General features: G+C 43.8%; 1 protein-coding gene across 4 annotated transcripts in view; it reads right to left on the bottom strand.

The window, feature by feature from the left end:
* Positions 1-19,474, bottom strand: part of OGT (O-linked N-acetylglucosamine (GlcNAc) transferase) — a 257,459-nt gene that overhangs the window by 25,043 nt on the left and 212,942 nt on the right. For all 4 annotated transcript variants that reach the window (XM_030208828.1, XM_030208829.1, XM_030208830.1 and 1 more), the window contains 4 exons: positions 16,895-17,065; positions 16,643-16,759; positions 16,385-16,552; positions 6,562-6,714 (listed from right to left, as the gene is read on the bottom strand). In XM_030208828.1, the coding sequence (XP_030064688.1) occupies positions 6,562-6,714; positions 16,385-16,552; positions 16,643-16,759; positions 16,895-17,065 (609 nt within the window). The remainder of the gene's footprint in view (positions 1-6,561; positions 6,715-16,384; positions 16,553-16,642; positions 16,760-16,894; positions 17,066-19,474) is intronic.

Raw genomic sequence — 19,474 nt, 5'->3', positions numbered from 1 at the left:
GTGTCCCTAAGAAACATCGGAGAAGCGGAAATCAACCGTTGCGAGGTACACCACCCGAATGGAGAGCAGCCCGGAAGGACCTGAATCGCCAACACGGCTGCTGGACGATCCTTCTAAACCGCCCAACATGCAATAATTTGTCCCTAACCAAAATCCATACATACCACCGTAAACGACACTGAACAAACCGCCTGACTGGCGAGCGAGACCAGCGCGCGAACCACGGAGACTGACTCCCGCCACCAACTGAAGCGGCGCTCAGATTGCTCCGACTGGCGAAACCAACAGAGATTATAGTGCGGAACTTGGGAAGACCAGCGGAGGCTGAATGCAGCAAGGAATCAGCTCATTTCAACGCTCCACCACACCAACCTCAGAAGAAGCGGCAGTAGACGAGCACCAATTGCAGAGGAGGCCGAATCGCGAGGAAATTGCCAGGCTTAACGCCTTGAAGGCCCAAGACCCAACTAAGGGAAGACCCACGTGGAAGCTCACGAACAATACGCACTACTTCCCAAAGAAGAACACAACAACCCAGCAAACAGAGGTTGCAGCACGGACTCTGAGCTGGTATTGTCTTTGCACAGCGCTGTGAATGCCATGCAGCGTTATTTTAATGATAAATAATAGTAGTCTTAAGCAGTCTTTGTACAGTGCTGTGTATGCCATGCAGCGCGATGAAACTGACAAATAGTAGCAGAACAGCTAGTATTGTTTTTGTATAGCACTGTGTATGCCATGCAGTGTTATAACGATAAGTAGTAGTAGTCCTAAATAGTCTTTGTACAGCGCTGTGTGCGCCATGCAGTGTGGTGGTACTGATAAATAGTAGTTGTCCTAAGTAGTCTATGTACAACATTGTATGTACCATGCAGCGTTGTGGTAATGATAAATAGTAGTTGTCCTAAGCTGTCTCTGTACAACGTTGTGTTTGCCATACAACGCTGTGGTAATGATAAATAGTAATAGTCTTAAGACCCGAATGTGGAATGCACAGAATCACCCACTGGACAAGGAACGGAAAAAGGAGGAGGAGGAATAGCTATAATATACAAATCCCAGTTCACTATCACAACCCACAGCCAAATCCATTCTTCCCCAACTTGAAATTGCCTCAGTTAGAATCAATCACCTAACTCTGCAGGAACACCTCAACGTAATCCTTTTATATAGACCACCAGGTAACTGGCAGGACTGCCAAACACACTTTATGGACTTTATAGCGAACACATGTGTATCCACCTCTAACCTTCTTATAATAGGGGATGTCAACTTACACCTTGAAGATCTCAACTCATCAAACACGCGTGAATGCAGACTTTTTTCAACTATGGGACCTCCACTGGCCAAACATGCAACCAACCCATATCAAAGGACACACATTACCACACACAAATTTTCCCGACTCAAATCTTATACGAACAGATACACAGTGGACAGCTACACCATGGTCCAACCACTATAAAGCAAACCTGTCCCTTCAATGGCGAATGAAAGTTCCACACCACAAACAAGAATGAACAAACTATACCACAAGAGGCAAAATAGATCCGTTAACATTCTGGGAACAATTCTACAATAATGGACAGCATTGACAGATTCAAGCCAATTTCTTCAAGATTGGGACAATAGATGCAGAAGCATACTAGACAACATAGCACCACTCCAAACCAGAACCTCACACAGAAAGAACTCAACACCATGGTTCAACGAGTAACTGAAAATACTAAAACACAAGTTAGAAGGCTAGAACGAACATGGAACAAAAAGAAAGACGACTCCGCACTCAATGCTTGGAAACAACTTCAAAGAAATACAAATACACCATTAAGCAAACTAAAAGATCATACTACAAAACTAAATTGGAACAGACTACAAGGACACCCACAAACTCTTCCAACTCGTGAACAAACTACTAGACACTACATCGGTGACTTCTAACAGCACAGACATACCAGCAGTCGACAACCTTGCGACATACTTCAAAGAGAAAATTATAAAGTTACGACTCATGAAACCTGCCAACACCACCGAATACGTTAAATCCCTCGACTGCCTAGACCCAAACCCTGGTGAACATCCAGCTGATAGAACCTGGACCAACTTCGACACATTATCGGACAACACTGTCTCCCAAACCCTTAAAAGGTTTGCAAAGTCATACTGCAAATTAGACATATGCCCCAACAACCTTATAAAACTCGCTCCTCAACAATTTATATCAAACCGTACGAAACACTTGAACTATGCTACAAATGGACTCTTCCCAAAGGACAAAGGAAACATTCTACTTACCCCTATACCCAAAGATGCTAAGGAAAGTACAAGTGACCTAACCAATTACCGGCCAGTAGCATCCATCCCTCTGATAACCAAACTAACAGAAGGGATGGTGACCAAACAACTCACCAACTACTTAAATAAATTTTCAATACTTCACGACTCCCAATCAGGTTTCCAATCTAACCACAGTACCTAAACAGTACTAGTCACTCTCCTGAATACATTTAAACAAGCTATAGCAACAGATAACATACTCCTCCTACAATTCGACATGTCCAGTGCCTTCGACATGGTTGATCATGGATTATTATTACACATCCTAGAATGTTTCGGAGTCGGAGGCAATGTTCTTCACTGGTTTAAAGGATTCCTCACCACAAGATCATACCAAGTAACATCAAACCTGACTACGTCAGCCCCATGGATACCTGAATGCGGAGTCCCTCAAGGATCTCCCCTCTCGTCAACCTTCTTAAACTTAATGACGACACCCTTGGCCAGGCTATTAGTGTGCTTTCCTATCTATTCGATGGAGTTCTTTTATGACTGTTTTTACCATGATTTTATACTACCATGTAAACCGTTTTTTTGTTTGCAACTACAATGTGAAATGGTATAGTAAGATGAATAAACGATAAACGATATTAGCCAACCAAAATCTTAACCCATACATATACGCAGATGATGTAACGATTTACATCCCATTCAAAAATGACTTAAAGGAAATTACAAATGACATCAACCAAAGCTTCCATATCATGAATACATGGGCGGACGCATTTCAGCTAAAACTCAACGCAGAAAAAACACAATGTCTCATACTCACCTTACAATACAACACTAACAAATTCACCACAATAAACACACCAGACCTGACCCTCCCTGTTTCTGATACCCTGAAAATCCTTGGAGTTACCATTGATCGAAACCTCACTCTTGAAAGTCATGTGAAAAATACAACCAAGAAGATGTTCCACTCAATGTGGAAACTTAAAAGAGTAAGACCTTTCTTCCCAAGGTCCATCTTTCGCGACCTAGTACAATGAATGGTGCTGAGCCACCTAGACTACTGCAACGCACTATACGCTGGCTGTAAAGAGCAAATCATCAAGAAACTTCAAACAACCCAGAATACTGCAGCCAGACTCATACTCGGTAAAACGAAATATGAAAGTGCTAAACCCTTAAGAGAAAAGCTACACTGGCTTCCACTCATAAGAACGTATTGCGTTCAAGGTATGCACTTTGACTCATAAAAATCATTCACGAAGATGCCCCAGCCTACATGCTAGACCTAGTAGACCTACCCCTCAGGAACGCTAAAAAATCATCCCGTACACTCCTGAACCTTCACTTCCCCAGCTGTAAAGGCCTAAAATACAGACTAACGCACGCGTCAAGTTTTTGCTACGTGAGTACGCAGCAATGGAACGCATTACCGCTTGAACTGAAAACTATTCACGAACTAACCAACTTTCGCAAATCTCTCAAGACCTACCTCTTTAACAAGGCATACCACAACAATCAATAATTGTAAATGTAACACTTCTCCACTTTACCTATATGTGGAACTACTTACCTCTTTTATTTGTTTGCTTAATCTTACCATGCCAGACATGCTTTCTTTGTAATACAATCTGATATCTAAACTGTTAAGGTGAATGCCATAACGATACACTGTAAGCCACATTGAGCCTGCAAATGTGTGGGAAAATGTGGGATACAAATGCAATAAATAAATTCATACATATCATGTAAAATGAGTATCTTGTTGGGAAGACTGGATGGACCGTTCACAGGTCTTTATCTGTCGTCATTTACTATGTTACTACTCAGGATTTTGTAGACCTCAATCATATCTATCCTCATCAAGCTGATGAGCCCTAAACTCCTCAGCCTTTCCTCATACGAGAGAAGTTCCATCCCCTTTATCATTTTGGTCGGTCTTCTTTGAACCTTTTTTTGAGATACTGTGACCAGAACTGAACACCATATTCAACGTGTGGTCGCACCATGGAGCAATACATAGTAACATAGTAGATGACGGCAGAAAAAGACCTGCACGGTCCATCCACTCTGCCCAACAAGATAACTCATATTTGCTGCTTTTTGTGTATACCCTACTTTGATTTGTACCTGTGCTCTTCAGGGCACAGACCGTATAAGTCTGCCCAGCACTATCCCCACCTCCCAACCACCAGCCCTTCCTCCCAACCACCGGCTCTGGCACAGACCGTACAAGTCTGTCCAGCACTATCCCTGCCTCCCAACCACCAGGCCCGCTTCCCACTACGGCTCTGGCACAGACCGTATAAGTCTGCCCAGCACTATCCCCGCCTCCCAACCACCAGCCCCGCCTCCCGATCTTGACTAAGCTCCTGAGGATCCATTCCTTCGGCACAGGATTCCTTTATGCTTATCCCACGCATGTTTGAATTCCGTTACCGTTTTCATTTCCACCACCTCCCGCGGGAGGGCATTCCAAGCATCCACTACACTCTCCGTGAAAAAATACTTCCTGACATTTTTCTTGAGTCTGCCCCCCTTCAATCTCATTTCATGTCCTCTCGTTCTACCATCTTCCCATCTCCGGAAAAGGTTCGTTTGCGGATTAATACCTTTCAAATATTTGAACGTCTGTATCATATCACTCCTGTTTCTCCTTTCCTCCAAAGTATACATGTTTAGTTCAGCAAGTCTCTCCTCATACGTCTTGTAACGCAAATCCCATACCATTCTCGTAGCTTTTCTTTGCACCGCTTCAATTCTTTTTACATCCTTAACAAGATACGGCCTCCAAAACTGAACAGGTGGGGCCTCACCAACGACTTATACAGGGGCATCAACACCCCCTTTCTTCTGCTGGTCACACCTCTCTCTATACAGCCTAGCAACCTTCTAGCTACGGCCACCGCCTTGTCACACTGTTTTGTCGCCTTCAAATCCTCAGATACTATCACCCCAAGATCCCTCTCTCCGCCCGTAACTATCAGACTCTCCACGCCTAACACATACGTCTACCGTGGATTTCTATTCCCTAAGGCATCACTTTGCATTTCTTCGCATTGAATTTTAATTGCCAAACCTTAGACCATTCTTCTAGCTTCCTCAGATCCTTTTTCATGTTTTCCACTCCCTCCCGGGTGTCCACTCTGTTACAGATCTTAGTATCATCCGCAAATAGGCAAACTTTACCTTCTAACCCTTCGGCAATGTCACTCACAAATATATTGAACAGAATCGGCCCCAGCACCGATCCCTGAGGCACTCCACTACTCACCTTTCCCTCCTCCGAGCGAATTCCATTCACCACCACCCTCTGGCGTCTGTCCGTCAACCAGTTCCTAATCCAGTTCACCACTTCAGGTCCTATCTTCAGCCCCTCCAGTTTATTTAAGAGCCTCATGTGGGGAACCGTGTCAAAAGCTTTGCTGAAATCTAAGTAGATTACGTCCATAGCTCGTCCCTGATTCAATTCTCCTGTCACCCAATCAAAGAACTCAATGAGATTCGTTTGGCACGATTTCCCTTTCGTAAAACCATGTTGTCTTGGATCTTGCAACTTATTGGCTTCCAGGAAATTCACTATCCTTTCCTTCAGCATCGCTTCCATTACTTTTCCAATAACCGAAGTGAGGCTTACCGGCCTGTAGTTTCCAGCTTCTTCCCTATCACCACTTTTGTGAAGAGGGACCACCTCTGCCGTTCTCCAATCCCTTGGAACCTTTCCCGTCTGCAAGGATATATTAAACAAATCTTTAAGAGGACCCGCCAAAACCTCTCTGAGCTCCCTCAATATCCTGGGGTGGATCCCGTCCGGTCCCATGGCTTTGTCCACCTTTAGCTTTTCAAGTTGTTGATACACACTTTCTTCCATGAATAATAGAGGCATTATAGTATTTTCTGTCTTATTCGCCATCCTTTTTCTAATAATTCCGAGGATTCTGTTTGGTTTTTTGGCCTCTGCCGCACACTGAGCAGATTTCAGCATCATATCTATAACGACACCTAGATCTTTTTCTTGAGTGCTGACCCCAAGGTGGACCCTAGCATCAGATAACTATGATTTGGATTATTCTTTCCAAAGTGCATCACCTTGCATGCACCAGAAATGTTGGGATCAGCTTATAAGATCTGCTGGAGTATTTCTGTAATGTTCGAGAAAGTTTAATTTTATGGTTCCAGACATCTAACTATTGCAATGTTTTGCCAATTACAAATCCCTCATATGAAGAAAAAAAAAAATCAAAAAGGGCCCATCTTTCTTTAGTTACTTACATTAGCCCACATCTTCAGGGTAGAGGGGTCAATCTTATACAGCTGGTTAAAATTACAGTACACAACAGCATCCTCCGGCAGTCCATACTGTGAGCGTGTGGTCACAATAATTGTTCGAGGCACTTCCTCTCCAGTTGCTGCTTTATTGTTGATCTATGGAAAATAAAAACAAGTGTTAGGAAATTTATTTTAATCCAGAAAAATTACCAACACTTGCTTTCTAAAAGTTCTCACAACTTAGTCACACCCAACATAATACATTTATGAAAAACTGATTATCCCCTTGATACTGTAGGAAGGTCATTTTTTTTTTAAACCTTCCAACTTACAATCTTCTCACAGATAAATTTAACACAAATTTGTTTGCTAGTCTGATGCACTCTCAGACTGACAGGATACAGAGAAATAGAACCAACTGGATTAATGAGAAATAAGAAACATAGCTAGAAAGTATTACGCTGCTTCGTATTTTTGATTTAATCTATTTATAAATTGCCCCTTTCTCAATGATGTAGACTAGTTGTAGACTAGTTGTAATCTATATTGTGACTTGCAAGATAAAGAAGACCAGTTGACATAAAGAAAAGATAGACTTGAAAGACTGCAAATCATCACTGTTAAGCAAGTTGTTAAAAGAAACAAAAGATTTGAAAACAGGTAGAGATGGAGCTAGACGTATAGGTTCAAGAAGTCTGATATGTCAAAGAGGGCCTTAAGTCAAACAGAATTAAAGTTTTGCAGGAAACAAAATAGACGTTGGAATCCTTATGGATAGAATGAAGAAGTGCTCCACATTTGCATTGATCCTGGACGCCATCAGGTCAAACCTTGGTGAGCCCCAGCGGTCTAGAATAAGTTGAAAGGCCTGATGCCCCAAGCTTCCACCCTCCTAGATTCAGAAGACAGCAACTGAGAAACTCACCTGTACATTTGTCCTTGCCCACAATGTGGACAGCTGAAGAGGCCTACAGAGGGTCTATACTTGCCAACAGAGACAAGCTGCTTCCACGACCACTACACAAACTCCTGGAGCCACCCTGCTTTATATGTACAAACCATGGCGTGACATTGTCTGACATCACCGACCGCTTTTCCCTTGAGGAGCAGCTGAAACCCCTACAGAGCTACTGCCTGGGTCTCCAGGTGACCGATGAAACCAGGACACCTTCTGGCTAGACCACGTGCGCCCTGTACCACTCAACCCCAGGAAGTGAGCTCCCTAATGGAGGCCACTTGCAATCTATGGTGACCATAACCCACTACAGAGGATTCAGAGAACTTCTTTCAGCAGGGGAATCGCACTGTCCCACCAGGCTTGATTGCTTTTGCCCTGGATGATAGAGGCAGAGGACAATGGAAGACCTGAAAGGCTGGAATCCAGCAGGACAACAGGACCCGATGCAGAGGCCTCATACAGCCTCATCCAAGGAACCACCTCCAATGTTATGGCTATGCAGCAAGTAGTCCAAATCCGTGGGCTCCGAGAGATTGCACAATCGGCACAGTTGGCCAGGGCTTCTCCACCCCGCTCTCCCAGAAGAAAAAAACACTCCACTAGACATGCTGAAGCATACCCTTAGGTACTCCAGGAACTGAGACACGACCAGTTCATTACCAGCTCAAGGATTCCAGGAGGGAAATGACCTGTTACCAGAATGGTCCCGAAACAGAGTTGGACCAAATCAGCCAGATGACCAAGGGGAAGAAGCCCGAATATCATGACAGCAGAGGTGCACAGCCATCACCAATCACCTCCAGATTCCACTGACCTGAGGTGAGACAGGCCCACTTGTTGCAGAAGAGATAGCCTGCCTCCCACTGGAAGCAACGAGAGACCATGTACGTCCTCAGTGGGCAGGATGAGGAAGAGTAATCTGCATCAGTCACCTAATGCTAGGGTTCACTTTGGGAGTCAGCACCCAAGAAAAAGATCTAGGTGTCAATGTAGACAATATGCTGAAATCTTCTATTCAGTGAGTAGTGGCAGCCAAAAAGCAAATAAGGTGCTAGGAATTATTAGGAACGGGATGGTAAATAAGACTGATAATACTATAATGCTTCTGTATCGCTCCATAGTGCGACCTCACCTCGAGTGTTATGTTCCAGTCTGGTTACCGTATCTAAAAAATATATATATATATATTTTTTTTGAGATATGGTAACCAGAATGGAACATAACACTCGAGGTGAGGTCGCACTATGGAGCGATACAGAAGCATATATGCATATATATATATATATACATATAGCGGAACTAGAAAAGGTTCAAAGAAGAGCGACCAAAATGATAAAGGGGATGGAACTCCTGAGGAAAGGCTGAGTTTAGGGCTCTTCAGCTTGGAAAAGAGACAGCTGAGGGCAGATATGATTGAGGTGTAAAACGAGTGGTTTAGAATAGTGCAACACTTCTCCACTTCCTCAGAGGTGACGAACCCTGGTACACCTCGGTGTTCCTCCGGGGACTTTCACTTTGCCATCATTATGTGTATGAAGGCCATATTGAGGGGTGGGGGTGGGGAAAGGGTTTTGGAGGACCTGCAAGCCCTCCATCAGCGAATCCCCTCAGGAGCATCCGATGCAGGAAATTTAAGCAAGGCTAGGACCCCTGAGACTTTCCCAAAAGGATGAGACAAGCTCCTCCTTCCAAAAAGACAGAACATGTGTGAGTGCTTTTCCTCATGTTCCCAAGGCGGGAATCAGATACCACGGGGGAACTGGGAACCCGAGGAAAGCCTCCAAGTCACTCCCATGCCTCTTCCGAGGTGACCAAAGGCTCTGGGACCCTGAAATCTGCTCTCTGCCACTTTGAACCAAGAATAGGGCCCCACCAACCAACTGAAGGACCTGCTTAACTGGCCTAAAGACCCAGGAGCACCATTAAGACCCCTGAGCCATTGGACCAAAAGTCTCCGACACATCCCCTTCTGAAGGGACCAGAGGCTCTGGGACCTTGTAAACCGGTCTAGTCGTGTACAACCTAGAACTCCTCCCCCCAACCCTGGAGAGAGGGGAACCCACCCCCCAACTGCAGAGCATGTTAATCTAACTGGGTAGGCCCCAAAGTCAAAGAGACCCAGAGGCCCCATTGAGATCTGGCTGGGTCTCTGCAATTCACCTTTGTTATTTCAAGCCACAGTGTTTTAAACTGGACCCAAAATAAGCTCACATGTTCAAGAAGAATTGGGGTAAATTTAATTTTGGAAAAGTACATCTGTGACGACCTGACATTAAATCCTTGAGCATACACATGCCTAAGGAAAGCAGCTCACAGTGACCCAGATAGGACAATGAGGTATGATGAGAGTTGGACAAATGGATCACCAGGGGGCTGTGTGATGGGGATACTAGCAAGGACCAATGGTGGAATGCCATGGTGCTTCCCAGCCCCTTAGTGCCCTGGGAGTTTTAGCTTCCTTGACTTATTTCAGATAAGAGTTTTTGGCTCTATATAAAGTGACTGTTGGGAAATTTATTTTTTGAATTTGGGCCACGCATTTATACATAACCTTTATTTATACGTAACCTGAAAACGATCTACGAATTAACCGACTTCCGCAAACGATTGAAGACTTATCTCTTCGAGAAAATCTACTGCAAGGATCAAAACACATGAAGCCCATACACACCAACAGAAATGAATCAATACACTCTCTTTGAATTCTCTCACCCCGCATTTCCACCACAATTAATACACCACCCACAAATAAAATTGTTATACCCTAAGGTTATTTGCTATTGTTCTATCGCCCCATCTTTTCCCCATTGTATCATTCCATTGTTCTACGCCCCAAAGATGTTCTGACTTGACTCTGTCTCTCATAACTCTTCACAATGTAACCATAATTGTATTCTAACATATTGTACTTCCATCACTCACAATGAATTGTAAGCCACACTGAGCCCGCAAATAGGTGGGAAAATGTGGGATACAAATGCAATAAATAAATAAATACATGCACACCTATGTTCATCATGAGGGTTTTACTGGTGAAGTTAAGTCCTGGGATGTGATAGTGCTTAGGGCACGGCAGTAATCTAATACAGCCTGGACAGAGGAGGCCATTTTAGGCTCCTCGCTGTTGGTAAGGATGGGCACTGGGAAATGTAGCTGCACTGATTACTGAGGACTGTACTCTCCATTTCACATTATTATAATAGTATATGGAGGCACAGGTTCCTTTTTTTAAATAACAGATATTTTTAGCTTGAAGAGTTTATTATGGAGAATTCAAAAGAAATGAAGGAAAATTGTTGAGGCAAGATTTTCCTTGGCTGAATCCATGTTAGATTTCCTCCATTAAAGCTTGTCTGATTATGTGTTAGTAATTTTATTCTTTATAATAGTTTCCATTATTGTGTCCACCACTTACACCAGGATTACCAGCCTAATTTCCTGGATCACTCCTGGAATCCTTTAAAAAATGGGCGCTAACATTAGCTACCCTTCAATCTTAGGTACTACAATTTTAATGACAGGTTATCTATAGAAATAAAATAAAACATAGAAAAGAAAATATGATACCTTTTTTATTGGACTAACCTAATATCTTTTTTGATTCGCTTTCGAAGGTAGCCCTCTCTCATCAGATCAGAAATAAGCAAATGTTGGTAAGTAACAGTATATATAAGTGAAACGTCAAAACATTTCAGTGACAGTCTCACAGGATGAGGGTGGGGTGGATTAGATGAGAGACAGGGGTAGCTGGGTGGATGAGGGATAGGGAGATATGCATGGTGATAAGAGGGTGACAAAGCAGAAGAATTGTATGATTTACAATGGGCTAGAAAACCCAGATCTTTGTTAAGTCCTGTCTGGTGGGTGTTAAAATATTTTAAACATTCTGACTTCAAAGGTCTTACGTTCCTGTATTGTCTAAAGTCTCCTTTTCGTAGTCTCACGATAAAATCATTGATACAGTGTTCTGGATTTCGTAAAAGTGCTTGTCCCACAGAGGTGACATCCTGGTTGGCATGGCATTTTTCATATGATTGTCTATGTAATTAATCTCTTCTTTAGCATCTAGCTTGTTTCTCCAATATAGCACCCTTCGTCACATTTTTTACATTGAATAATAATATACCAAATTGGAAGATAAGCATGTGAAGGATTCCTTCATGTTGAATATTTTTCCTTGTGAATGGCTGTGGGCTCCTGTGAAATGTTTTTGCATTCTTTGCAGCTGGATACATTGCAAAGATGTGTGCCACTCTCTTCTTTTTGAGTCTCTATTGGGAGCTTGCTTCTCAATAGCTTGTGTTTTAAGTTGGGTGGCTGTCGGAAGGCCAACACTGGTGGAGATGAGAATATCTCTTTCAGTAATTCATCCTCCTGGAGTAGTGGATGTAAATTTTTCATGATTTTTCTCTGTTTTTCTAGCTCTGGGTTGTATTTCATTACAAAGGGGATTCTGTCTGTGGCTTTCTTTTCCTTGTACTGAAACAGATTTTCCCTGGGTGTTCTGAGGGAGGAGGGCAACATTCTTGGAGATTATTTTAGGGTTGTATCCTTTTTGTTTGAAGGATTCAGTCAGGATTTTGAGGGGTCTATCTCTGTCCTGTGGGTCAGAGCAGATACGGTGGTATCTTGTGGCTTGGCTGTGAATAATGGATTTTTTTGTGTGTGTGAAGGGTGGAAGCTGGAGTTGTGAAGATAACTGCATTTGTCTGTGGGTTTCTTGTATATAGATGTTTGTATATAGCCATTGCTGATTGAAACTGTGGTGTCCAAAAAATTGACTTTTTCTGGGAAGTAGTCAATTTTGAATCTGATTGTAGGATGGTATGTATTGAAATAACTGTAAATTGTTTTAAGAGTTTCTTCCCCCTCAGAACAAATCATAAAAATGTCATCGATATACCTGTAGTATTTTAGAGGTGTGGTCTGATATGTATTCAAAAATATCTCTTCCAGTTCAGCCACAAAGAGATTAGCATACTGGGGTGCCGTCCTGGTGCCTATCACAGTGTCCATGATTTGTAGATACAGTGGTGGAAATAAGTATTTGATCCCTTGCTGATTTTGTAAGTTTGCCCACTGACAAAGACATGAGCAGCCCCTAATGAAGGGTAGGTTATTGGTAACAGTGAGAGATAGCACATCACAATTAAATCCGGAAAATCACATTGTGGAAAGTATATGAATTTATTTGCATTCTGCAGAGGGAAATAAGTATTTGATCCCCCACCAACCAGTAAGAGATCTGGCCCTACAGACCAGGTAGATTGCGTCAATCAACTCGTTACCTGCATGACAGACAGCTGTCGGCAATGGTCACCTGTATGAAAGACACCTGTCCACAGACTCAGTGAATCAGTCAGACTCTAACCTCTACAAAATGGCCAAGAGCAAGGAGCTGTCTAAGGATGTCAGGGACAAGATCCTACACCTGCACAAGGCTGGGAATGGGCTACAAAACATCAGTAAGACGCTGGGCGAGGAAGGAGACAACTGTTGGTGCCATAGTAAGAAAATGGAAGAAGTACAAAATGACTGTCAATCGACAAAGATCTGGGCTCCACGCAAAATCCTCACCTCGTGGGGTATCCTTGATCATGAGGAAGGTTAGAAATCAGCCTACAACTACAAAGGGGAACTTGTCAATGATCTCAAGGCAGCTGGGACCACTGTCACCACGAAAACATTGGTAACACATTACGACATAACGGATTGCCATCCTGCAGTGCCCGCAAGGTCCCCCTGCTCCGGAAGGAACATGTGACGGCCCGTCTGAAGTTTGCCACTGAACACTGGATGATGCCGAGAGTGATTGGGAGAAGGTGCTGTGGTCAGATGAGACAAAATTGAGCGCTTGGCATGAACTCAACTCGCCGTGTTGTGGAGGAAGAGAAATGCTTGCCTAGACCCAAAGCACACCGTCCCCACTGTCAAGCATGGAGGTGGAAATGTTATGTTTTGGGGTGTTCTCTGCTAAGGGCACAGGACTACTTCACCGCATCAATGGGAGAATGGCTGGGGCCATGTACCGTACAATTCTGAGTGACAACCTCCTTCCCTCCGCCAGGCCTTAAAATGGGTCGTGGCTGGGTCTTCCAGCACGACAATGACCCAAAACATACAGCCAAGGCAACAAAGGAGTGGCTCAGGACGAAGCACATTAGGGTCATGGAGTGGCCTAGCCAGCACCAGACCTTAATCCCATTGAAACTTATGGAGGGCGCTGAAGCTGCGAGTTGCCAAGCGACAGCCCAGAACTCTTAATGATTTTAGAGATGATCTGCAAAGAGGAGTGGACCAACATCCTCCTGACATGTGTGCTCAAACTCATCATCAATCCAGAAGACGTTCTGACCGCTGTGCTTGCCCACAAGGGTTTTGCCACCAAGTATTAGGTCTGTTTGCAGAGGGATTAAATACTTATTTCCCTATGCAGAATGCAAATAAATTCATATACTTTCCACAATGTGCTTTTCCGGATTTAATTTGTGATGTGCTATCTCTCACTGTTACCACTAACCTACCCTTCACTTATGGGCTGCTCATGTCTTTGTCAGTGGGCAAACTTACAAAATCAGCAAGGGATCAAATACTTATTTCCACCACTGTAGATATTAAACGTTTTGACACCAACCACACAAAGATCTGGGTTTTCTAGCCCATTATAAACCATAAATTCTATTGCTTTGTCACCCTCTTATCACCATGCATATCTCCCTGTCCCTCATTCCCCTGTCTCTCCCCGTCTCTCACCTAATCCACCCCACCCTCATCCTGCAAGGACTGTCACTGAAATGCCTTTGATGTTTCACTATATATTCTGTACTTATTAACATTTGCTTATTCTGATATGAGAAGGGCTACCTTCGCAAGCTAATCAACAAATGTATTGTTAGTCCAATAAAAAAAAGGTATCATCTTATTTTCTTTCTATGTTGTATTTTATTTTCTATTCATTACCTTTAAAAGTGGCCTAACACGGCTACCACAAATCTCCCTACTCAATGAAAGGTTACCAATCAGTAACAGATCAGCTATTTCAGGTTTGAGTTCTTTCGTATCCTTGGATGTATACATCCTGTCCAGATATTTACTAATCTTTACTTGTCAATTTGGCTCAGTATGACTCCCAGGTTCATTGAGATTTGTTTCAGTTCCTCCGTATCCTCACCCTTGAGAACCATTTCTGGCACAGTAAGATCTCTTATATCCTCTTTCAATTACAGACAAACAAAGAATGAGATAAATTTGCATGCAACACTTTCATTGAATGCAGATCTCTCTCATGCATATTTATTTGTGGATATCCTGAAAACCCGGCAGGCTGGGTGTGTCCTGAAGGCTGGGTTCAGAACTCCTGCTCTAGAAAAACATTACTGAAACTGAATGTTATATTCTCTATATTTGCAGTCAATATTCACTTACTAGTCCTTGCTATATCCAGCAAAAATGACATAACATCAGTCCAAGAAAGTGTCACAGCTGGGGAATACCGGGCCACTGAAAACCTGATGAAATTAAATATGGACAAAACTAAACTATTATTGTTAAGAAATCACAAGGTAGTCTCTAAACTTAGTTTTAGAGGACAAACTCTGAAAATCGACCTTCCAGAAATCAAGAGGCTAAAAAGGAGCTTTCATCAGCTGGGCAAGGACAACATTGAGGTCCCATGACGCAGGTGGAGGCTTGATAGGGGGCTTTGTCAAAAGCAAACCTTTCATGAAGCGAACAACTAGAGGCTATCCAGAGATGGTCTTACTTGCCACACGGTGATGGTTAAGCACTAACTGCACTGAGGTGAACCCTTACACAGTTGGGATTAAGACCAGACTCAGAAAGGTTTTCTTAGAAGGTATTCAAGCAGGGTCTGTGTAGAAGAAATAGGATCTAGAGCCTTGCCCTCACACCAGATGCAAACCACCTCTATTTGAAAGAATAACACTTCTTAGTGGAATCTTTCCTGGAAGCCAGGCAACACTTTGAAGCCAACCTCTGGTAGGTTCAATGAAATAAATTCTAAGCTCCTAAACATCCAGGCTCTGAGGGCCACAGACTGGTAGTTGGGAAGTAGAAGAGCCTCTCTTGTTCTGCATTATGAGGACCAATATGGGGCTATCAGAATCATGGTGGCTGAGCTTCAGCAAAGTCTTCCACACAAAGAGGAGGAGGGAGGATACGCTTACAGAAGGCCGTTACCCCAATGGAGTAAGGCATCCAACGCTAGTCTGTCGTGTGCCCTGAGCCTGGAATAGTAGCGAGGTATTTTCTGACTGTCAGGCATGGCAAAGAGGATTACCTAGGGGGTGGCTCACACTCAGAAACTTCTATGAGCAATGCCTTTGACACTATTCAGCTGAACAACCCTGCTCAGGTGATGCATGTGGGGAAAAAGAACCCGAATTATAGCTACGTCATGCAAGGTTCCACGTTAGGAGTTACGGACCAAGAAAGGGATCTGGGTGTCGTCGTCGATAATACACTGAAACCTTCTGCTCAGTGTGCTGCTGCGGCTCGGAAAGCGAATAGAATGTTGGGTATTATTAGGAAAGGTATGGGAAACAGGTGTGAGGATGTTATAATGCCGTTATATCGCTCCATGGTGCCTGCTTGTCCTTGGAAAAAAATTCTTATTCTTCAAATTTATAAGGTCCGATTGACTTTTATTAGATGTGGAAAACAAAGAAGTGTGACGTCTTCGACTGTTACACTCATACTGTGAATCTGCAATGAGCCAATAATTTGGTGTTTGCAATATATTAGTCTAAACAATACTGTGACATTAAAAAACCTCCAGCCTTTCAAAAAACAAACCAAACCAGATGATCTAATATGAATATAACCAGCAATTACATTATTTTCCTTTACCTGTGTAGTTGCCAAGCCATTGCTGATACTGAAGCCATTGATGGTTATTTGAATTTGTCCTCGATTTATCATTTCAATCACAGCTTCGGCTATGGTATTCATAGGAATGACAGGCATATTAAGTGCAGAGTTGCTGTCAGTACTGTCTCCGCTATCAGGGCATTTCATCTACGGAAATGTGATAAGAGATATCAGAAAAAATCCCTTTGTATTCCTCTCACAAGTCAGACACTGGTGCTATGGCATGACTGTTCTCACCTTGACCATCTTCACATCAGGTAAGCTGTCGAGGAAAGCTTTCAGATCAATGCCATTCAGAACAATACGGTTGTCATATATGTGTCCGTTAGATTTAAAATCTATCACAGCTTTTTTCTATAAAAGAAAACACACATAGATCACCTATTATCACTTGCTTTTATTTAAAGCTTTAACTGCTTCATGATGCATCTCCTTTATGCTCTGTACTCATACTCTATTCTCACTTCTTCATCCTTCTCTAAAACATACCTTCAGATGAGGAAACATGTTAGCATGGTCACCAATAAAGAATGTATTAGGCATATAGGCCAGTTTCTCAGAATACTGTTCAGTCCCTTTAATTGGAGAGGTTTCTTGATCTGAGATAATGTAATCCATAAATGGAGCACCACTGGTTCCTGGATATCCGAGCCACATAGCCTGTAGGTCAATCATGAGAAGAGAAAGCAGATGGTATAAGGAAATCAAATTACTAATGCATTCACCTACAAGGCTCATTCTATTGTCATACTCCCTTGTGTACATTATTTTATAGGCTTATGTGGTCTTTCCCACAAAACAGCAAAGAAACAGTTTAAAAATAAACAGCATGAAAAGCACATAAAATATCCTTTAAAAAGCACATAAAATATCCTATACCAAAGGCTTGCTCCATGGTGCGACCTCACCTTGAGTATTGTGTTCAATTCTGGTTGTCATATCTCAAAAAAGAATTTTGCAGAATTAGAAAAGGTTCAAAGAAGAGCGACCAAAATGATAAAGGGGATGGAACTCCTCTCGTACGAGGAAAGACTAAAGAGGTTAGGGCTCTTCAGCTTGGAAAAAGACAGCTGAGGGGGGATATGGTTGAGGTCTATAAAATGTGTAGAACAGGTAGAAGTGAATAGATTTTCCACTTTTTCAAAAAGTAAAAAAGACCAGAGGACGATCAATGAAATTACATTGAAATATTTTTTCCACTCCAAGAATAGTTAAAATCTAACTTGCTGCCAGAAGATATGGTAACCACGGTTAGCGTATCTGGAATTAAAAAGGTTTGGACAAGTTCGTGGAGGAAAAGTCTATAACTTGTTATTGAGATGGACATGGGGGACCCCACTGCTTGCCCTGGGAGCATGGAATGTTGCTACTAACTGGGTTTTGTAATGCTGCGTTTAGAGCTATTATCAGGAAGAATAAAGTCAGACAGAGACCAAAAGACAGGAAAAGGGAGGTTTTATTACTCACTACAACAGCTCGTAGAGTCAGTGAGCTCCAAGCCCTGGTAGTTCATGCACCTTATATCAAGTTTCATCATAATAGAGTAGTCCTCCGCACTCACCGTAAGTTCTTGCCGAAAGTGGTTTCGGAGTTCCATCTGAACCAGTCAATTGTCTTGCCAACATTTTTTCCCCGTCCATATGCCCGCCCTGGTGAAGACAAGTTGCACACCTTGGACTGTAAGAGAGCATTGGCCTTTTACATGGAGCAGACAAAAGCCCTACAGACAGTCCGCCCAATTATTTGTTTCTTTCGATCCAAACAGGCGGGGAGTCGCCATTGGAATACACACAATCACTAATTCCTCAGCAACCCTGCAGACCGGTCAAGACGCTTGGGTTATGTACGCCTACCAGCAGAGTACATAAGTAATGCCACACTGGGAAAAGACCAAGGGTCCATCGAGCCCAGCATCCTGTCCATGACAACGGCCAATCCAGAGGGAGACTGAGAACACTAACTTTTAACTGTGTACATATAACATAGTAACATAGTAGATGACGGCAAAAAAAGACCTGCACGGTCCATCCAGTCTGCCCAATAAGATAAACTCATATGTGCTACTTTTTGTGTATACCCTACTTTGATTTGTACCTGTCCTCTTCAGGGCACAGACCGTATAAGTCTGCCCAGCACTATCCCCGCCTCCCAACCACCACCAGCTCTGGCACAGACCGTATAAGTCTGCCCAGCACTATCCCTGCCTCCCAACACCGGCTCTGGCACAGACCGTATAAGTCTGCCCAGCACTATCCCCGCCTCCCAGCCACCAGCCCTGCCTCCCACCACCAGTTCTGGCACAGACCATATAAGTCTGACCAGCACTATCCCCGCCTCCCAGCCACCAGTCCCGCCTCCCACCACCGGCTCTGGCACAGACCGTATAAGTCTGCACAGCATCTATCCCCACCTCCCAACCACCAGCCCCGCCTCCCAACACTGGCTCTGCCACCCGATCTCGACTAAGCTCCTGAGGATCCATTCCATCTGCACAGGATTCCTTTATGTTTATCCCACGCATGTTTGTACATTTTGGGAAGCTTGCCAGGTGCCCTTGGCCTGGATTGGCCGCTGTCGTGGACAAGATGCTGGGCTCGATGGACCCTTGGTCTGTTCCCAGTGTGGCATTACTTATGGACTTATGACACCGAGGCAGACTGGCGAAGCAAGCCTTCCAGAAGCCCCGGAAGAAGGGCCCAGATGCGCTCGTCGAGAGCTGCCACTGGAAAAGGCTGTGGGCCTGGTGCAGGAGTCGGTGCCAGAATCTGAGGGGGCTCGAGAGCCAGTACCAGGCTGCCGGACGACCGACGCATTGGCACCTCCTGAATGGAGGGTGAGCAATCCTCCCAGCGCCGACGCTTCTCAGGTGCCTACTCCCTCGGCTCCCCGGAGCTCTCGGTACCGTGTCTGGCAGGAGATTGATGACAGTGCTTCTTCGCCTTTGCTCGACGCCCATCATCGAGACTCCTCTGTACCGAGGAGGATGTGGAATCCACACGCCTCCTCGGGGCCGGGTCTGACAAAGGTTGGTCCCGGGGGGCACAGACCAACTCGATGCCTCACTGCTCC

This window comes from Microcaecilia unicolor, chromosome 7, assembly GCF_901765095.1.
Source record: "Microcaecilia unicolor chromosome 7, aMicUni1.1, whole genome shotgun sequence".
NCBI lineage: Eukaryota > Metazoa > Chordata > Amphibia > Gymnophiona > Siphonopidae > Microcaecilia > Microcaecilia unicolor.
Note: the sequence above shows the minus strand (reverse complement) of the source record. Positions and strands in the feature narration are given on the sequence as shown.